Source organism: Petromyzon marinus, unplaced genomic scaffold (genome assembly GCF_048934315.1).
Source record: "Petromyzon marinus isolate PM22_M1 ecotype Great Lakes invasive population unplaced genomic scaffold, UKy_Petmar_22M1.pri1.0 PM_Scaffold_86, whole genome shotgun sequence".
In the NCBI taxonomy this organism is placed as follows: Eukaryota; Metazoa; Chordata; class Hyperoartia; order Petromyzontiformes; family Petromyzontidae; genus Petromyzon; species Petromyzon marinus.
The window spans coordinates 296,206-315,313 of NW_027423695.1; the positions used below are offsets into that span (position 1 = coordinate 296,206).

Consider the following 19,108-nt stretch of genomic DNA (forward strand, 5'->3'; position numbering starts at 1 on the left):
TTATGCGCCCAGCAATGCGTGCAGTAGGCCACGCCGTTCATGGCCTCGATCAAGGTCTGCAAGCCAGCGATCTCGCCGCTCGTGCTCGACGCGCCATCGTATCCTTGGCCGCGGCAGGTCTCAATAGGGCGCCTGCGACTCGAGAGCGGGTAGACAATGGCGCCGCAGAGGGTGGGCGCACACGCGTCCGACACGTGCTGAATGTCGACGAGTCGCTCGCGCAGGATGCCCGTACTGAGCTCGACAAAGCGGTTGACGACGACCAGCTGCTCCTTCTTGCTGACGTCACGCGACTCGTCCGCCACGATGCAATGGTACGCGTCGCCAATCTCGGCGTCGAGGCGCCGGCGCACCAGTTGAGCGTGAGCATGGATCAGGTCCTTCTGAACGTCGGGGCTGGTCACGGTCGCATTCTGCGGCGCGTTCTCCCAGGTGATGGCCACAAGCAGCAGTGCGTCGCGCTTGCGTAACATGTTGAGAATCTCCATAAAATTGCCCCGGTTAAGAGAGCCAGGCGACTCGTCGTGTCCCCGCATCGCAATGCCCCGGTTCACGCAGACGCGCATGACGTCGACGGAGGCGTCCAGGCGCTTGCGGTTGCCGTCAATGGTTTTGGCATTCTGTCGGGCCAGCCCAGCGTCGCCCGTGACGACGTGCTGCCGGGCGTTGAGAAGGTCCCTGGCCTTCTTCACGGCGATGTTGTGTGCCGACTTGTGCCCACCCTGATGCTTGAGTAGGCCGCAATTCTTGCCACCGATCTTATTCCAGGTTGAGAAGCCGGGGGAGTAGATGAATGCCGATGCAGCGTCATCTGCGCTTGACGACGGCGGGAAGCAATAGAAGCAGTAAACAGACTCGCTGATGAACGAGTACTCGAGCCAGTCGAACTGAACAAACGAAAGACGCCGTCGGGCGGCGGGCAGCGCCGCCAACGAACTTGGACGGGTATTTCAACGTCCCGGTCAGGCCAGGTTGTGGAGCCGGAGGCGGTACGAACCGTCCCGCTTGCAGATACGCGTAGCGCAATACTTGGGCATCCGACTCCGCCATCGCCGCCATCAGTGGCCTCGTGGCGGGGTCTCGATCCGGAGCGCGAACAGGCCGTAGCTGCCGCTCTTGCTCATCGGACCGTGGCGAAATCCGTTCTTCATCCGGCGGCGGCGAAGGCGAACGATCGCGCCTCCGCTGAAGGGCAGGCTCGTCTTGCGCTTTGGGAGCAGGCCGAGGACGACGCGCTAAGAAATCGGCTATACCCCGCGCCATCGGTTGGCGACACACTCTGACAATGCAGTTGCACGGAGTCCGCCAGACCGAGTGTCGTACACTTACACGCAGAATGTTTCAGATTTTCGATTATTTTTTTTCGGGGGTGACAATTGTCTACACTGTCACCCCCCTGGCTCCGCCCCTGATTGGTACCAGCGGTGTCAAGATCGGCCTCTTTGGAGGAGGCTCGTGAAGGACGCTACTGGGCAGTTGGAGGCAGTCGTGCTCCAACAACAACGGAGGGTGGAGGAGCGACGCTCACAACAACAAGCGGAGCGCCGGGTGGCTAAAGCACAGCAAGTTGGCACAGTAGTCATCTCAGTCAGTCGACCCGTGGCACCTGGGTCTGCCCCGTGACCTGCCAGCGAGCGTTCGACACTTCACGTGGCCTCAACGTGCACATAGCCTGGCACAAGCGTCGTGGTGACGTCACCGCCACTTAGTGGTGAATGCCGGTTGTTGTTGTTGTGTGGGTGTGGGTGCGGGGTGTGTGGGTGTGTGGGTGTGTGGGTGTGTGGGTGCGGGGTGTGGGTGTGTGTGTGGGTGTGTGTGTGTGGGTGGGTGTGTGTGTGGGTGTGTGTGGGTGTGTGTGTGGGGAGTGTTGACGTAGCGGTCGGCGCACCACACTACCAACCCGGGACCCGATAGGATGACTCAGCCTCAAATGAGTACCTGGTGTGGTGTCAACATCGCCACTGGGGAGACAAAGGCGGCCGGGCGTGGTGCTGGCCACCCACCCCATCGTGTGCCGTGCCGGTCTTCACAGGTGCTGCTCGCTAATAGCACTTGCCCCAACAGTCTGTTAAGGCTACACGGGGGATCTTTGTCTTTTGTGTGCCCAGGACACGATTTTTTACCGCGCGGCCGTGCGGCTCAGGGACCAGGGCGCCGTGATCCTGCGGCAAGCGCGAGCGGCAGCGGAGCGGATCGGCTTCAACTACGAGAGCGGCATGCACCTCCCCACGGCGCCAGCCGCTCCGCTCGCCCACGGTGGGGCACGCGGGCACAGACACACACGCACAGACACACGCACAGACACACACGCACAGACGTACGTGCACAGACGCACACACACAGACACACGCACAGACACACGCGCACTGACACACACACAGACACACGCACAGACACACGCGCACTGACACACAGACGCACACGCACAGGCACGCGCACAGACGCACACGCACAGACAGACACACACGCACAGACAGACACACGCACAGACACACACGCACAGACAGACGCACATGCATAAACACACACGCACAGACGCACACACGCAGACACGCACGCACAGACTTGCACAGAAACACACATGCACAGAAACACACGCACCTACTCAGAAATTGTACTTACACACACACACGAAGACAAAGATTTCCGGTACAGCCTTAGCATACTGTCGGGGCAAGTGCTGTTAGCGAGTAGCACCTATGAAGGCCGGCACGCCACACGAGGGGAACGGCGGCCAGCACCACGCCCGGACGCATTTGTCTCCCCAGTGGCGATGTTTACTACACACCGCACCAGGTACTCCAGTGTTGGTGGCCTTGAGCTGGAACTCCAGTAGCCAGGTTCGTAGCGCAGCACGCTAACCGCTACGCTACCGCTCCCCACACATTGCACGCACACACGCATCGTACACAGCTCAATGGGACGGGGAAACTGCGAGTTTCTCGGAGCCGGTGAAGCGAGCGTCACTGCTCTCATGTACATGTGTACGTTGAACTTCTTTCGCGCTGTACGTAGCCAACCGTGCTAATCGGAGGAGCTGGGGGGGAAGGACAACAAACTCAACACAACAACAACAACCAGCAGTTTTAAAGATCTTAGTTTATCATTCTAGATGATGATTTTAAAGCGCATCATAGCTCCCAGTGGCTTCCTAACATCGAATGTGTTCCAGACGGCCACAGAAGCGCATCTGAAAGCGCCGCGCGATTTCAGGCTGGCCAAAAGCTGCTGCTGCTGCTGCTGCTGCTGCGAGGATGACCACTGGGGTTTGTGTGATGATTTTGTACGCTCCTCGACGAGATCATTAGCGAGGTGACGTTGTGGTTCATCGGCAAGGTTACATTGTCGTTCATCAGCAATGTGATGCTGTGGTTCATCAGCGAGGTGACGTACGTGGTTCATTGCCAAGGTGACGTGGTTCATTAGCGAGGTGACGTTGTGGATCATCGGCAAGGTGACGTGGTTCATCGCCAAGGTGATGTCATCAGCAATGTGACGTTGGGATTCATAAGCGAGGTGACGTTGTGGTTCATCGCCAAGGTGACGTGGTTCATCGGCAAGGTGACGTGATTCATTAGCGAGGTGACGTTGTGGTTCATCGCCAAGGTGACGTGATTCATTAGCTAGGTGACGTGGTTCATCGGCAAGGTGACATGGTTCATTAGCGAGGTGACGTTGTGGTTCATCGCCAAGGTGACGTGGTTCATCGCCAAGGTTACGTTGTGGTTCATCGACAAGGTGACGTGGTTCATCGCCAAGGTTACGTTGTGGTTCATCGGCGAGGTGACGTTGTGGTTCATCTCACCAGCGTTTCTCCCCCCCATCCCCACCCTCCACCCCCCACCCCGGCACAGACCTCGTGGCGTCGAGGCGGGGAAGCAAGGCCGGCCGCGGTGACCGCTCCCTCCACCGGGGGGGCCCGGCGCAGAGCGAGCGACACGGCGCCGCCGGTGGCGCCGCGCTGAAGCGGCGCCCGGGACGGGCGGAGGGGCCGCGGGTTCCCCGGTGCGGGGGGGGTGCCCCTCCTCCCACGACCCTCTCGGGGGGGACTCGCCGGGGCTCGGCCCGCTCGGCCTCCTCCTCTTCCTCCTCCTCGTCCTCCTCCTCGTCGTCCACCTCTTCGCCGTCGTCTTCGTCCTCCGAAGACGAGGGCGGCGGCGGCGTCGGTGCGGAGGGGCTGGAGAGAGGTGGGTGCGTGGGCACAGCGTGCGGAGCACCGTCCGTGTTGTCAGCGTGCACAGCCCCACGTGTGTCTCTGTGCGTGAGTCTGCGGTGCCGTGAGTCTGCCGTGCGTGAGTCTGCTGCGAGTCTGCTGTGAGTGAGTCTGCTGTGAGTCTGCTGTGAGTCTGCCGTGAGTCTGCCGTGCGTGAGTCTGCCGTGCGTGAGTCTGCCGTGCGTGAGTCTGCTGTGAGTCTGCCATGAGTCTGCCGTGCGTGAGTCTGCCGTGCGTGAATCTGCTGTGAGTCCGCTGTGAGCGAGGAGGCCGCTCCCCACGCCGCTTGACTCGCGCTGGTCTTGTGCAGGCAGCGGGGGCAAGGGTCGAGCAGCAGCGCCGGGGCCACGGGGCCAGGGACCGCGGGGTCACGGCGGGGAGCGGGGTCACGGGGGGGAACGGGGTCGCGCCGGGGGCGGGGGTCGCGGGAGGGGTCGGGGTCGCGCCGGACGCCACGGTGGCAAGAGGCGGCTCGCCGACGGCGATGCCGGGTCCGCGGCGGCGGCAGCTGCAGCCTCCGTGGGTGAGTGGCTCCCGCACCAAGCCCCGTCACTCCCGGGAGGACGCGCCCGCGCGCGCTCGTGTTCCTTCTAGCGTGTTTTAACGTGTTGGTTTTGCGTGTGTGCGACTGGTTGGTGAATGGTCCCCGAAAATGTGTACATGTGTATATGCGTTTGCGTATACACGTGTACTATTAACTTCGCGACCAGGGTTTGATTCCTGCTCACGGACAACACCAGTGATGATTATCTGAACTGGTCCTGGTCCTGGGCCTCCCCTAGGTCGACTCAGCCTCAAATGAGTACCTGGTGCGGTGTGTACACATCGCCACTGGAGAAAGGCGGCTGTGCGCAGTGCTGTTAAGGCTACACGGGGGATCTTTGTCTTTTTGTATGTTTGTTCACTTGTGTGCACCGGTACATGTGTGTGTGTGTTCAGCGTTTGTGCATCTGTATGTGCCTGTGTCTTTGCGCACTCAGGAATGGTTACGCCCCTGTACGTGTGCGAGCACGCGGCCTGCGCGTGTCTCTACGTGCCCCCGTGTGTGCCTCCGGGTCCCCTGGAAGCGCACCTAGCCTGGCACAAGCGGCGCAGTGACGTCGTCGTAACTTAACGGTGAACGGCGGTGGCGGCCGTCGTCGTTGCGTTCCCCCCCACCTCCCGCACCCCCGCAGGCGACGGGGGCGAGCGCGTGGGCGGAGCCTCGCGGGGGCTGCTGCTAGGGGACGACGATGGGGGGGGCTCCCCGCTGGGGCCGGCGTCCCTCGGGGGGGGCTCGGCGTCGCCGGGAGGCGGCGGCTGCGGCGGCGGCGGCGGCGGCGCCGGCGGCGGAGGAGGAGGAAGTGGAGGCCGCGCGTCCGACGTGGGACGCCGAACCTTCGTGCTCTTCAGCAAGAAGAGCAAGCCCTTCCCCCTGCAGCAGCAGCAGCAGCACCAGCAGCAGCAGCAGCGCCGGTCAGCTGGTCGCGAGCGACAGAGACGAAAAGAATCTCCCTTCCTCGGTCCATTAGGGACTCGTGAGTCTGTTTAACACAGAGCAGCAGGGCTTTCGCGACCAGTATTATCCATCATGCAGTGTTTTCTTGGGTTAGATCGCCTAAATATAAATGTGTCGTTAAACCCGCCACCACCTGACACGGCCAATGAGTAAGGTTTGTCACGTACACAAAACGCGCCAATTCGTTACTAGTTCAGCACACCGGTGTGTTGGAGAGTAAACCCACCACATTTTGAATTTGCCCGAAGGCGGCCAAGCCTGGGATCTGGCCACAACACCCCACGTATTGGCCTTTATACGTCTGCATGTGAACAGCACAAGCCCCACGAGTCTGTGTAGGCTATGGGGGGGGGGGGGGGTGGGTCTTTGAGCGCAAGCGCGCACACACATACACGCACACACAAAGATCCCCCGTATAGCCTTAACAGACTGTAGGGGAAAGTGCCGGCACGGCACACGAGGGGGTGGGTGGCCAACACCACGCCCGGCCGCCTTTGTCTCCCCAGTGGCGATGTTTACACATCACACCAGGTACTCATTTGAGGCTGAGTCGACCTAGGGGAGGCCCAGGACCGTTTCAGATAATCGTCACTGGTGTTGGCCGTGAGCGGGAATCGAACCCGGGTCGGCAGTATCGTAGCGCAGCGCGCTAACCGCTATACTACCGCCGGACACACACATGTACACGCACACCAATACAACCGCCATTCGCCACTAAGTGACGGTGACGTCACCACGGCACCTGTACCAGGCTAGGTGCACTTTGAGGCTATCACGTGAAGTGTCGAAGGCTCGCTGCTGGCAGAAGGAAGTCACAGGACTGACCCAGCATGTGCCATGGGTAGGCTGACTGAGATGACCAGTAGATGCACACCAGCTGTACTCCCTACTGTGCCAACTTGCTGCATGTTAGCCGCCTGGCGCTCCGCTTGTTGTTGTGAGCGTCGCTCCTCCGCCCTCCGTTGTTGCTGGAGGGCGACTGCCTCCAATTGCTCAGTAGCATCCTTCACGAGCCTCCTCCAGGGAGGCTGATCCTGCCACCGCTGGTACCAGTCATCAGCAAGTCTACTCAGCTCCACATCCTCCCGTACTGCATCAGACCATCTCTTCTCCAGCCCATATCGTGGCCGTTTAGCCCCCCTCCATGCGGACAAACACAAGCTGCTTGGGCATGCTATTGCTTGGCATGCGGGCTACATGACCCAGCCAACGCAGCCTTGCCTGCCGGAGGAGCGCACTGATGGGAATGTGTCCATATCTTTCAAGGATTTGTGACCTCACAAAATCCGGTCTGGTTAAATCCAGGATGGATCGTAGGCAAGCCAGCGTGAAGGTTTATAACCGGCGCAGATGTTCCATTAAAGGGGTCCACGTTTCGCAAGTGTAGAGAAGGGAGGGAATGACTGTGGCCGAGAAGACCCGAAGCTTCGTGCAGAGCGACAGACCAGGTAGCTTCCACACAGCGTTACGCAGCCGATGAAAAGATAATGCCGCCCGACTGATTTAAACGAGTGGATTTAGCCGTACTATCATTTGCGTAAAGCACACACGCACGCAATGCCCCGGCTGTACGAATTTTCACTGGTGAGTCGTCGACGACGCCGTGTTGATTCCCGCTTGACCCCGTGGCGCAGGCCTGGACGTCCCCCCAAGCACCGTGAATCCAGCGGAGCGGCGGGGCCGCCGGCGGGTCCCGGACCGGGCCAGGCCTCGTCCTCGTCGTCCACCTCGTCCGTGGGCGGCCCGGGAGGGCCGGGGTGCGTTCCCGCGGGCGCCGCGGCCGCGGTCTCCGCGCCGCCGGGCTCCGCGCCGCCGGGCCCTCGGAAGCGCCCTCGCAGCAGCTCCAGCTCGGAGAGCGACAGCGACGGGTCATCGTGCCGCCTCTCGCACGCCGGTACCGCCCTCGCCAGCCACAATCACACACACACACACGCCGTCGTCACACACGCTGTCGTCACACACGCACCGTCACACACACACCGTCACACACACACACCGTCACACACACACCGTCACACACACACCGTCACACACACACCGTCACACACACGCCGTCGTCACACACGCCGTCGTCACACACGCTGTCGTCACACACGCCGTCGTCACACACGCCGTCGTCACACACGCCGTCGTCACACACGCCGTCGTCACACACGCCGTCGTCACACACGCTGTCGTCACACACACGCCGTTGTCACACACACACACCGTCACACACACACCGTCACACACACACCGTCGTCACACACACCGTCACACACACACCGTCACACACACACCGTCACACACACACTGTTGTCACACACACACTGTTGTCACACACACACCGTCACACACACACCGTTGTCACACACACACCGTCGTCACGCACGCCGTCGTCACACACACACCGTCGTCACACACACACCGTCGTCACACACACCGTTGTCACACACACACACCGTCGTCACACACACACCGTCACACACACACTGTTGTCACACACACACCGTTGTCACACACACACCGTTGTCACACACACCGTTGTCACACACACACTGTTGTCACACACACACTGTTGTCACACACACACTGTTGTCACACACACACTGTTGTCACACACGCCGTTGTCACACACACCACCGTCACACACGCGCACAAACGCCATTGTCATACACCGCCATCACACACACACACGCCGTCGTTACACACGCACACACACCCACCTCCGTCACACACACATGCACCGCTCTCTTAACCTCCATCACCACTGGCGACACTGCATTCACGACAGAGCCGTACTCCTTTGCACTCGTCCACGTCCGTGCTGTCCGTAAGGGAGGCCGCGCCCGTGCCGTCCATGCGTCTAGGCGCAGACGAGGGCTTCGAGTGCATTGCCCAGGACGCCAACACGCAGAGCTTCCTGATCTACCGGCACAAGCAGAGCAGCTCCGACTCGGAGTCCACAACCAGCTCCTCCAGCAGCGCCGCCACCGACAACACGAGGCACGTGCGGCGCACGCGACCGTCGCGGAGTGGCGGTGGAGCGGTTAGCGCGTTGCACCGCGAAGCCAGCTGGCCCGAGTTCGAATCCCTGCCGCGGGTAACGTCCGCAATGGTCGCTCCTGGCCCCCCTGCCACTTCCACCGACCCGCGCCGATCGTGGGCGTGGCGAAGTATGGTCAAAGTCAACTCGCCTAAGCAACGTGGCGTTGGGGGAGGCCTTCGCCTGGCAACGGTTTGACGACCATACATCCGGCCAGGTGGCGCAGCGGGAGAGCGAGCGGCTCGCCCCATCGCAAGGTGGCGAGTTCAACTCTCGGGTTTGGTGGTCGATCAAACGGAGTACCGCCGTGCGGGGGGCGTCAACGGCGGTTGTTGACCTGTGGCCCGGCCTTGCCGCCCGTGGCGCCACAGCTCTTGGGTTACCGGCGTCGCTGGCGCCTTTTGCCGTGCGACGTAACAGCGGCGGGTCGTGACGCCCGCCCACTTCCTGGCGTCTCTGTCTCTCCGTTTCTGCAGCGCGTCCCCAGACAAGCAGAGCCGAGGCAAGGCCAGCTTCTCTCGGGTGAACTTCACCGAGGACAGCAGCGACGAGACCTCGGGCTCCGACAACGAGACAGCCGGGGGCGCCGGCGGCGGCGGCGACTCTGGTATGCGCGGCTCAGCGCGTAGGGGCAGGAAGAGGAGAGGAGGAGGGGGAAGACGAGGAGGGGGAGGAGGAGGGGGAGGAGGAGGAGGAGGGGGAGGAGAAGGGCAGGAGGAGGAGTAGAGGGGGGGAGAAGGAGAGGTGGGGGGAGGAGAGGGAGGATGAGGCGATGAGGCCAAGGTGTGCCGGTCAGTGTCGTGGCTCGAATTTGAAAAATCACCCACAGATTGAGTGTGTTGAACTTCTGGTACGCGCGCACCTGGTAGCACGGTTAGGAAACGTTGCGCAATCATCGCCTCCCGAGGTTTTGCTAGGTAAATAAGCGTAACAACAACAAATAATTGTAACAACAATAATAACAATGCTGGGCTCCAGGGCGAGGTTGGATGAACCCACCTCTCCCAAAGCGTCTGTCCGGTCAGCGTGGAAGAGGAATCTTCCGCCGGGAATGGTGCGAGCGAGAAAAGGGCTGCGCCTTTACCTTTTTTTACAGTGGGTTGGAGGGGGGGGGACTCCCGCGTCGCACGCCACCGCACGACGCCACCGCACGACGCCACACGACACCGCACCATGCCACACGACACCGCACCATGCCACACGACACCGCACCATGCCACACGACACCGCACCATGCCACACGACACCGCACCATGCCACACGACACCGCACCATGCCACACGACACCGCACCATGCCACACGACACCGCACCATGCCACACGACACCGCACCATGCCACACGACACCGCACCATGCCACACGCCACCGCATCATGCCACACGACGCCACCGCACGACGCGCCGCTGAGTGTCGCGGTGCCGAGCGTCGCTCCTGCCGTGCCGTCCCCGCAGGTGGCAAGGGGCTGCCGTGCGCCAGCTGGGACTACGACGACGATGACGACGACGACACCCCCCTGGAGGCGCTTGACCTCGTGTGGGCCAAGTGCCGTGGCTATCCCTCGTACCCGGCACTGGTGAGCTGGTGGGGGGTGGGGGCACTGCGTGGGATCGCGTGCGCGCATGTGTGTGCCTGCCTGTACGCGTGTGTGCATGTGTGCGTGTACGCGTGTGTGTGCGTGTACGCGTGTGTGCGTGTACGCGTGTACGCGTGTGTGCGTGTACGCGTGTGTGCGTGTGTGCGTGTGTGCGTGTGTGTGCGTGTGTGCGTGTACGCGTGTGTGTGCGTGTACGCGCGTGTGCGTGTACGCGCGTGTGCGTGTACGGGTGTGTGCGTGTATGCGTGCGTGTGCGTGCGTGTTCGCATGCGTGGCGGGGGGGGGGGTCTTTTTACACACGCGACCGTGCGTCTCGCTCGTTTTGTTCCTTTTGTTCCTCGTTAATCGTATTTTTGTAGATTCCCTTTCTCCTGCTGACATCTGCATTTCATTTGACTGCGTTCCGGAAACCGCAGCTGTCGCGACGTTTGCCGTCAAGATTATTTGATTCGGTGAATGGGTTTGCGTTTGGACGGACGTTTGTCGCGGTGTTTACTCTGTCCGAATTTTGAAGGACTCTGCATTCTGCGGTGTTTGCCAGCGTTTACGACGCTCGAGCCCGCATCGCAACGCGTCACGATATTGTCGCGACGCTCCGCCCCCGGCCGTAATTCGTTGCCGTTGGCTGTGCCAACGAGACGAGGCCGCCCCCGTTCGTATGGAGCGACCTCTCCCTTCACGTGGGGGGTGATGGCGTACGTGCGTCTGTGTGTCCGTGCGTGCGTGTGTGTGTCCGTGCGTGCGTGCGTGTGTCCGTGCGTGTGTGTGTCCGTGTGTGCGTCGTAGATCATCGACCCCAAGATGCCGCGTGAAGGCTTCCTGCACAACGGCGTGCCCATCCCCGTGCCGCCCCTCGACGTGCTCAAGCTGGGCGAGACGCGCATCATGGAGGCCACGGAGCCCCTCTTCCTTGTCCTCTTCTTTGACAACAAGCGCACCTGGTACGCACGCACGCACCACGCTTCTGGTACGCACACACGCACCTGGTACGTGGGCACGCACGCACCTGGTACACACACGCACCTGGTACACACACACCTGGTACGCACATACACCTGGTACACACATACACCTGGTACACACATACACCTGGTACACACATACACCTGGCACACACACACCTGGTACACTCATACACCTGGTACACACACACCTGGTATGCACGCACCTGGTACGCATGCACCTGGTACACACATACACCTGGTACACACACCTGGTACGCACGCACCTGGTACACACATACACCTGGTACACGCACACCTGGTACGCACGCACCTGGTACACACATACACCTGGTACACACACACACCTGGTACACACACACACCTGGTACACACACACCTGGTACACACACACACACCTGGTACACACATACACCTGGTACACACATACACCTGGTACACACGCACCTGGTACACACGCACCTGGTACACACACACCTGGTACACACACACCTGGTACACACACACACCTGGTACACACACACCTGGTACACACATACACCTGGTACACACACACTTGGTACACACACACACACACACCTGGTACACACACACTTGGTACACACACACACACCTGGTACACACATACACCTGGTACACACATACACCTGGTACACACGTACACCTGGTACACACACACCTGGCATGCACGCACCTGGTACACACATACACCTGGTACACACACACACCTGGTACGCACATACACCTGGTACACACACACCTGGTACACACACACCTGGTACGCACATACACCTGGTACACACACCTGGTACGCACGCACGAGTAGCCACAGGGAGACCACCCCAGACCGGGGGGCGACAAGGGGGCAGTTGAACGTCAACCCTGTTGAGTCTTCCGCCACGGTTGTTTCTTGGCGTGAGACTGAGGCAATTCCACGCCGCCTGGCGTCAATCCTCACGATGACGACGACGTTGTTCTTATTCACGGTCGAGCCGTCAATCTGCGTGGCACAGCAGGCTCTGTGTCCTACCGTGGAATGGCCCTGTTACCAATATGGCTCAGGAGGTATCGGAGAAGCCGTTCTTTAACTCCCGGTAATAACCACGTTGCTACAGAGCGAACATTCTGCCTCAATTGAACCGTATGGCGGGACCCCGGTGTCCCGAATAAACAGAAGTCAAAATCGTAATTTATCAATTTATTTTTGGCGACTCCATCTCACGGCGCACATAAACGCCACGACCCACCTCGGGCACCGTCTCGCTCGCTCGCTCGCTGCTGGACGTCTCCGAGGATTCCGCTTTTAACAGTGCTGTTTGTTGCTGGCTGCTTGGCGTTTTGGCCCTTTGGGCCAGTCCTTCAGCAACCGTGTTAATTATACATCTTTTTAGATTAATGAGATACAAAATGGCTTCAAATGACGTGTGATGGATTGCTTCAGTGGCTCCGTTAAGAGTGCTAACTCAAAATTACCAAGTTCACAAGAGACCTGGTAAATGTCTCGGCTCGTGCGTGTCTGTGTTTGCGTCTGTGTGAAGCGTGTGTGCGGTGGTGTGTGTGTGTGGAGTATGTGTGTGCGGTGGTTTGTGGCGTGTGTGTGCGGTGGTGTGTGGCGTGTGTGTGCGGTGGTGTGTGGCGTGTGTGTGTGCGGTGGTGTGTGGCGTGTGTGTGTGCGGTGGTGTGTGGCGTGTGTGTGTGGTGTGGCGTGTGTGTGTGGTGTGGCGTGTGTGTGCGGTGATGTGTGGCGTGTGTGCGGTGGTGTGTGGCGTGTGTGTGTGCGGTGGTGTGTGTGCGGTGGTGTGTGGCGTTTGTGTGTGGCGTGTACGTGCGGTGGTGTGTGCGGTGATGTGTGGCGTGTATGTGTGTGGCGTGTGTGTGTGGCATGTGTATGTGCGGTGGTGTGTGTGCGGTGGTTTGTGGCGTGTGTGGGTGGTGTGTGGCGTGTGTGTGTGGCGTGTGCGTGCGGCTGCACTATGAACCTGGCGACCCGGGTTCGATTCCAGCTCACGGCCAACACCAGTGACGATCATGTGGACCAGTCCTGTGTATGAACAACAGCACTGGAGAGACAAAGGCAGCCAGGCGTGGTGCTGGCCCCCACCCCCTTATGTGCCATGCCAGCCTTCGTATGTGCTGCTCGCTAACAGCCCTTGCCCCAACAGTCTGTATGGGTATAGAGGGGAATCCTTTTCCTTGCTGCTGGTGGTGGAGATGGTGATGCTGATGGTGATGCTGATGGTGGTTGTGATGTTGGTGGAGATGCTGGTAGTGATGATGGTAGTGGTGGTGGTGATGATGATGATGGTGGTGGTGATGATGGCGGTAATGACGATGGTGGTGGTGGTGGTGGTGATGATGATGATGGTGGTGGTGATGGTGGTGGTGGTGATGATGACGTTAATGATGATGGTGGTGGTGATGATGTTGGTGGTGGTGATGATGATGATGGTGGTGGTGATGATGGCGGTAATGACGATGGTGGTGGTGATGATGATGGTGGTAGTGACGGTGGCGGTACGCGACACGGGGCCACCTTCCTCACGTTCCCCTCCGTGCGCTGACGGCCACGACGCCGCCCTCGTGTGCCCCCCCCCTCCCCATCGCGTGCGCGCAGGCAGTGGCTGCCCCGCTCCAAGCTGGTGGCCCTGGGCGTGGAGCAGGCCATCGACAAGGCCAAGATGCTGGAGGGACGCAAATCCAACATCCGCAAGTCGGTGCATGTGGCGTACGAGCGCGCCATGTTGCACCGCAGTAAGGTGACGCGGGGCGACCCCACGTCCGACTCCAGCGACTCCGACTGACGCCCGACCCCCCCCCACCACCCACCCACCGCGTCTCCCTCTGCGGATGTCGTCAGGGGGGGGGACGGGGCGACGGAGGAGAAGCGGCGGCGGCGACGTTTGCACCTCCTCCTCCGCCGGCGGCGGCGGCGACGACGCTCGAGCGACCGCAACGGGACGAAAGCCTTTGGGGGTTTCTTTTCCACCCCGATATGCCAAATGTCTCGGAAGTGCCCGCACGCAACTCCACGTGCGGTGGAGGTGGCGGGCCGGGTCGGGGGGGCTGGGGGGCGACGTCGATGAAAGGATTCGGGGGATGCGGAGGTGCCCCCCCGCCCCCGCCACCGTGTGTGCATGTGAGCACCCGCGAGGAACGAGAGAGCGGATGAAGCGACCGCATCCCCCGGAGCGGCGGTGAAACCCGAGCCGGCGAGGCCCGGAGGGGAGCGGGGTGGACGCCGGGGTGGAGAGCCGCCGGCGCCGGAGCGGCCGCGCCCGGCGTGCGGCCGAGTGAAATCGTGGAACGGGGCCCGGCGGTCGAGCGGCCGTGGAGCGAGGACGCCTGCGTAGGCTGTCGCGGCGACGACGGTGGCGCGGGGCAAACGTCGCTCCGACGGAGGGGCGGCGGCGGCGGCGAGTCGAGAACAGGGTAGCCGGGGGATCGAGGGCGCGGACGGAGGCCGTCGCGGTCGGGACGGTGACGGGGGACGGGGAGCCGACGGGAGAGAAGCGGCCGGACTGAGCGGGCTGCGGCGGGCGTGGGCGGTTTGCCCGAGGCCGGAGTGGACGCGGGCGGCCGTGGCCGCAGGGCCCCCTTCCTGCGAGGCGGGAGCAGGGGGGCCGCTGGCCCCGTCTCGGACGGGACGCTCGTCGCGTGCGTCGCCCCGTTGGTGTTGCGTTTCGTTTCCTGGCTGTGGCGTCGCGAGGGGGCCCCCAGCGGTGGCCGCTCCGCACCGACCGGTCCTCGTGGTTCCGTCCCCACGACGCGGACTTCAATAAATCGTGCTCCTCGATGGTGCAGCCTCTTGCGGTTTCTTGCCGGTTCACTCCTGCGGGTTCATGCGGTTCACTACTGCGGGTTCACGTGATTCAATCCTGCGGGTTCATGCGGTACACTCTTGCGGATTCCTGCTGGTTCATGTGGTTCACTCCTGCGGTTTCAAGCGGTTCACTCCTGCGGGTTCATGTGGTTCACTCCTGTTGGTGCATGTGGTTCACTCCTGCTGGTGCATGTGGTTCACTCCTGCTGGTGCATGTGGTTCACTCCTGCTGGTTTGTGGTTCACTCCTGCGGTTTCAAGCGGTTTAATCCTGCTGGTTCATGTGGTTCACTCCTGTTGGTGCATGCGGTTCACTCCTGCTGGTTCATGTGGTTCACTCCTGTTGGTGCATGCGGTTCACTCCTGCGATTTCAAGCGGTTCACTCCTGCTGGTTCTTGCCTGTTCACTCCTGCTGGTTCATGCGGTTCACTCCTGCTGGTTCATGTGGTTCACTCCTGCTGGTTCATGCGGTTCACTCCTGCTGGTTCATGTGGTTCACTCCTGCTGGTGCATATGGTTCACTCCTGCGGGTTCATGCGGTTCACTCCTGCGGGCTTCTCTGGGGGCTCGTGGAGCCACACGAAGGCACACCACCGGCACGGTGCAGAGTGCAGGAGGCTCAGCGGGAGGTTTCGGTGCCCAACCCACGCTGCTGTTGAACATTTCGTCCGAACTCACGAGTGTGTGTGGAGACGTCTGTTCTCAGGGCAGTTCTCTATCTGCGCTGCGTTCACCTGCGCTTCATTGAACTGTCAATGTCCCTCGCCTCCGCTGCAACCGGAATCCACTGCTTGCAGCACGTGACTTGGGCTAAGCCAGGGTCGAGCCTGGCGAGTGTTGAGGCGGGGGAGGAGGCTGCGTGGCGATGCCAAGGGCTTGGTGGCCGCCATGTCGCCAGGAATTCTCAATCCAGGGATGCACACCTGTCAATCCCTTATCGGTGACTACTTTGTTACAGGCCAATTCACACCTTAGACATCTCAACGTTCATCCTACAAAGTCCCGTCACAAGGGAGAAAGACAAACAAATAGACAACAAAAATAGATATATACTGTATATTTTTGCCCGTATTCAAATGGCTATAAGCAGTATGGAGCTGAAAAATGTTATTTCCCTGTACAAGAATACGGGTAAACCGTATGGGTTGACGGATATGAGAATGGATTCTTGAATCCATCCCTTGTGCGGTGCTCATGACTCGAATATGTCAAAGCCAGGCTGTACGTTTTTATTTTATTTTAATGTACCAAGTAAGGCCTCACCCACCATTGAGTTGCAACGGAGTCGCCCTCCTTCAGAAGCCAACCCTGGCCGTCACCAATTGGCAGCAGCTCAACGATAGTGGCGGCTCGCCGTCGCCGCCTCTGCCGCAGTGTAAACGTCCCCCGGTGTTGTGGCGTTCCCACCCCGTGACCCTGCGGGACATCTGTGGAAAAGAGCTTTGTAGCTCATCGGATTCCTTCCGCACCATGAATAATGATTCTGAAGCAACGCGTCTCGGGACCCCGTGACGCTTTCCTCTGGGATTGATTGAAGAGCATTGCGATTCCCTTTCCACACGCAGTGACCAGCGCGGTGAAGTATGGTCAAAACAACCCGGGACAGCTGACTCTCCGTCCGGAGGCCGCTATCTACGTTGTTTATTTTTAATTGCACATTGTCGATATTTAAACAATTCATATTCATAATGTAATGACCAGTGAAACGTCACGGTAACCGAATTGTAAACGTGGATTTTAAAATCTTGATTTGAAGCTTTCGTGACTGCAGGAATCCATACTCTTTGGTTCTTTCGGTAAAGTCACGGGCACAACGCAACACAGGCGTCCATCATCAGGTGGGAAAGCTTTCCCACCTGATGATGGACGCCTGTGCTGCGCCCGAAACGTCGTGATTTCTTTTATTTTATACCAACGTGACTTTACCGAAAGAAACAAAGTGTGGATTTTACAGTTGATCCACGATTATCCGGCTTCCAACATTATTTGGCGATCGCGGGCCGATCCGGAAAAACTGGTCCAAAGACTGCCGTAACGAGTGCGGCTATCGGCATCGCGTGCGTGACAAAAAAAAAGTTGGTATGCTTGATTTCAGTGTTAAATATTACATGCGGTACATTATGCACTACATACAACCTAACAATACAAAAAATACTGCACTGTATACATCACTCCGTCATGCAGTCTTCGAGATTGGAGTGGTAAGTTACCGTACAGTAAATAGTCACTTTTTACAGGATATTGATTTCTGTCTTAATTGTCTGGTCTTTTTTTTGCAAATTGCACACGGTTAATAAAATTAAAACGCAAAAAAACATACACCAACCTAAAAACCATAACGTCATACAAGAAGAATGTGCAAACAGAAGCTATTGTAAATAACGATGATGTGATTATCTGGCGTTTTTTTTTTGTAAATCCGGCACGCCCTCGCCGCCTCGAAAGCCGCCGGATGATCGATGGTCGCCCGGAGCTCTCCAACACGCAACCGCGGTGCTGAAGCAGCAACTGAAGCAGCAACTAAACTGGCACGTTTTGTGTTACGGAACAAACCGAATTGATGTGGCTGCGTCGGGCCTTGGCGGGTTCAACGACAACAATGTCCACGCGATCTAACCCAGCGAAAAAAACCCCACCCCGCTCATCCTCGATTCCTTATTTTGTACGTCTTGGCGGTAGGCACCGCACCGTAAGAACACAACCAGCATGGTGGTCCTCTTGAAAGAGTCCGAACCCACATGTCGCTGTTGCCCCCTCGAGTGAGCCGCAGTCAGACGGAGTCTCTCCCATCAGAAGTTGAACTTCGATTCGGCAGCTGCTTTACCCCCATTCGAACGTAAACGAAGAATAAAAAATCTAACCTATTAAAGTCATGTTTTGTCTGTCTGTCTGCGCAAGCGCGCTTGCGAGAAATTCGGCTCTCGAACGGTGGGGTTTACATTAAAAACATTCGCCAGGTTAGCACGCCGTAAGTCCCGCGGTGGGCAAGCGCTATTTCCTTTTCCCGTCCGTCACCTTTAAAATAAAACACGCTTCAAATCACTTTAAACTATTGTCATTGTAGTGCGTGTTTAATGTGGCGCTGCACTCTGATGTTGTAGGAGAAAACACGTATTAAAAAGAATGCGTTGGAAAGCTGAAATTTACCATAAAATTCACTTGAAAATAACGTCTAACTAAAACTGTAGATGTTCAGACTATTATATTGAAATTCTCTTATAACTATTAAAAAACTAGCTTTACTACCCGGCTTCCCCCGAGACTTGGATTCTTTGATTAATACACGGCCTACGCGGAGGGTGGGGGGGGGGGGATCCGTGACGTCAGCAGGCACACGGCGTGACGCTACCGCAAGCGGGTGACATCACATGTGACGTCACCTGCCGTGCTAAATATATCCATTATTGCGTCCCCCCCCCCCCCCAAAAAAAATATATACAAAAGTCTATTTTTATACTTTTTGTATTGTGTACAGTCTGGAAGCTACCCACATGCTACATTTCAAGTTTGTTGCATGTCAGGAAGTATGCTAAACATTTCGAACAGACACATTCACAAATTTCCCTTTTATATATAGATTAAAAGTAATTATAAGCATAAAAATACTTGCAACTTTGCAGTAGAACAAAGCAAATTGGAGAGTAAAATTATAACAATCACATTCATTCCACAGAATGAAAAGCCCTGTAGAATAATTAAAATCTAAATGTTTAATAACAATAATTCAGAAAATTTTCAAAATTTATGCTTCTCCATTCTCCCATGCAGAAGCAAAATGCTCCTTCATGGAATAAATAAAAGGTGACCTTAGCAAAGTTAAATCATAAAATCGTTAATGAAAATTAATCAAAATTAGTGTTGTTATAAAAATTATATTTCATTAAGTAGAACGTATTGTTTATATTTAAAGTTGCGCATGTTGATGTGACGTCAAATTTCTCCAACCCTCCCCCTCGTCACACATCGTCACAAATGTCTGACCCCCCTCCCCCCTA

General features: G+C 58.3%; 1 protein-coding gene across 5 annotated transcripts in view; it reads left to right on the top strand.

Moving 5' to 3' along the window:
* The window catches only part of LOC116949465 (peregrin), a 33,261-nt gene extending 18,175 nt beyond the window's left edge, over positions 1 to 15,086 (top strand). For all 5 annotated transcript variants that reach the window (XM_076064877.1, XM_076064875.1, XM_076064878.1 and 2 more), the window contains exons 10-19: positions 2,109 to 2,256; positions 3,855 to 4,187; positions 4,524 to 4,736; positions 5,389 to 5,668; positions 7,346 to 7,605; positions 8,561 to 8,696; positions 9,213 to 9,343; positions 10,189 to 10,310; positions 11,118 to 11,272; positions 13,908 to 15,086. In XM_076064877.1, the coding sequence (XP_075920992.1) occupies positions 2,109 to 2,256; positions 3,855 to 4,187; positions 4,524 to 4,736; positions 5,389 to 5,668; positions 7,346 to 7,605; positions 8,561 to 8,696; positions 9,213 to 9,343; positions 10,189 to 10,310; positions 11,118 to 11,272; positions 13,908 to 14,094 (1,965 nt within the window). In that variant the 3' untranslated portion in view covers positions 14,095 to 15,086. The remainder of the gene's footprint in view (positions 1 to 2,108; positions 2,257 to 3,854; positions 4,188 to 4,523; positions 4,737 to 5,388; positions 5,669 to 7,345; positions 7,606 to 8,560; positions 8,697 to 9,212; positions 9,344 to 10,188; positions 10,311 to 11,117; positions 11,273 to 13,907) is intronic.
* The last annotated feature ends 4,022 nt before the right edge of the window (positions 15,087 to 19,108 follow it).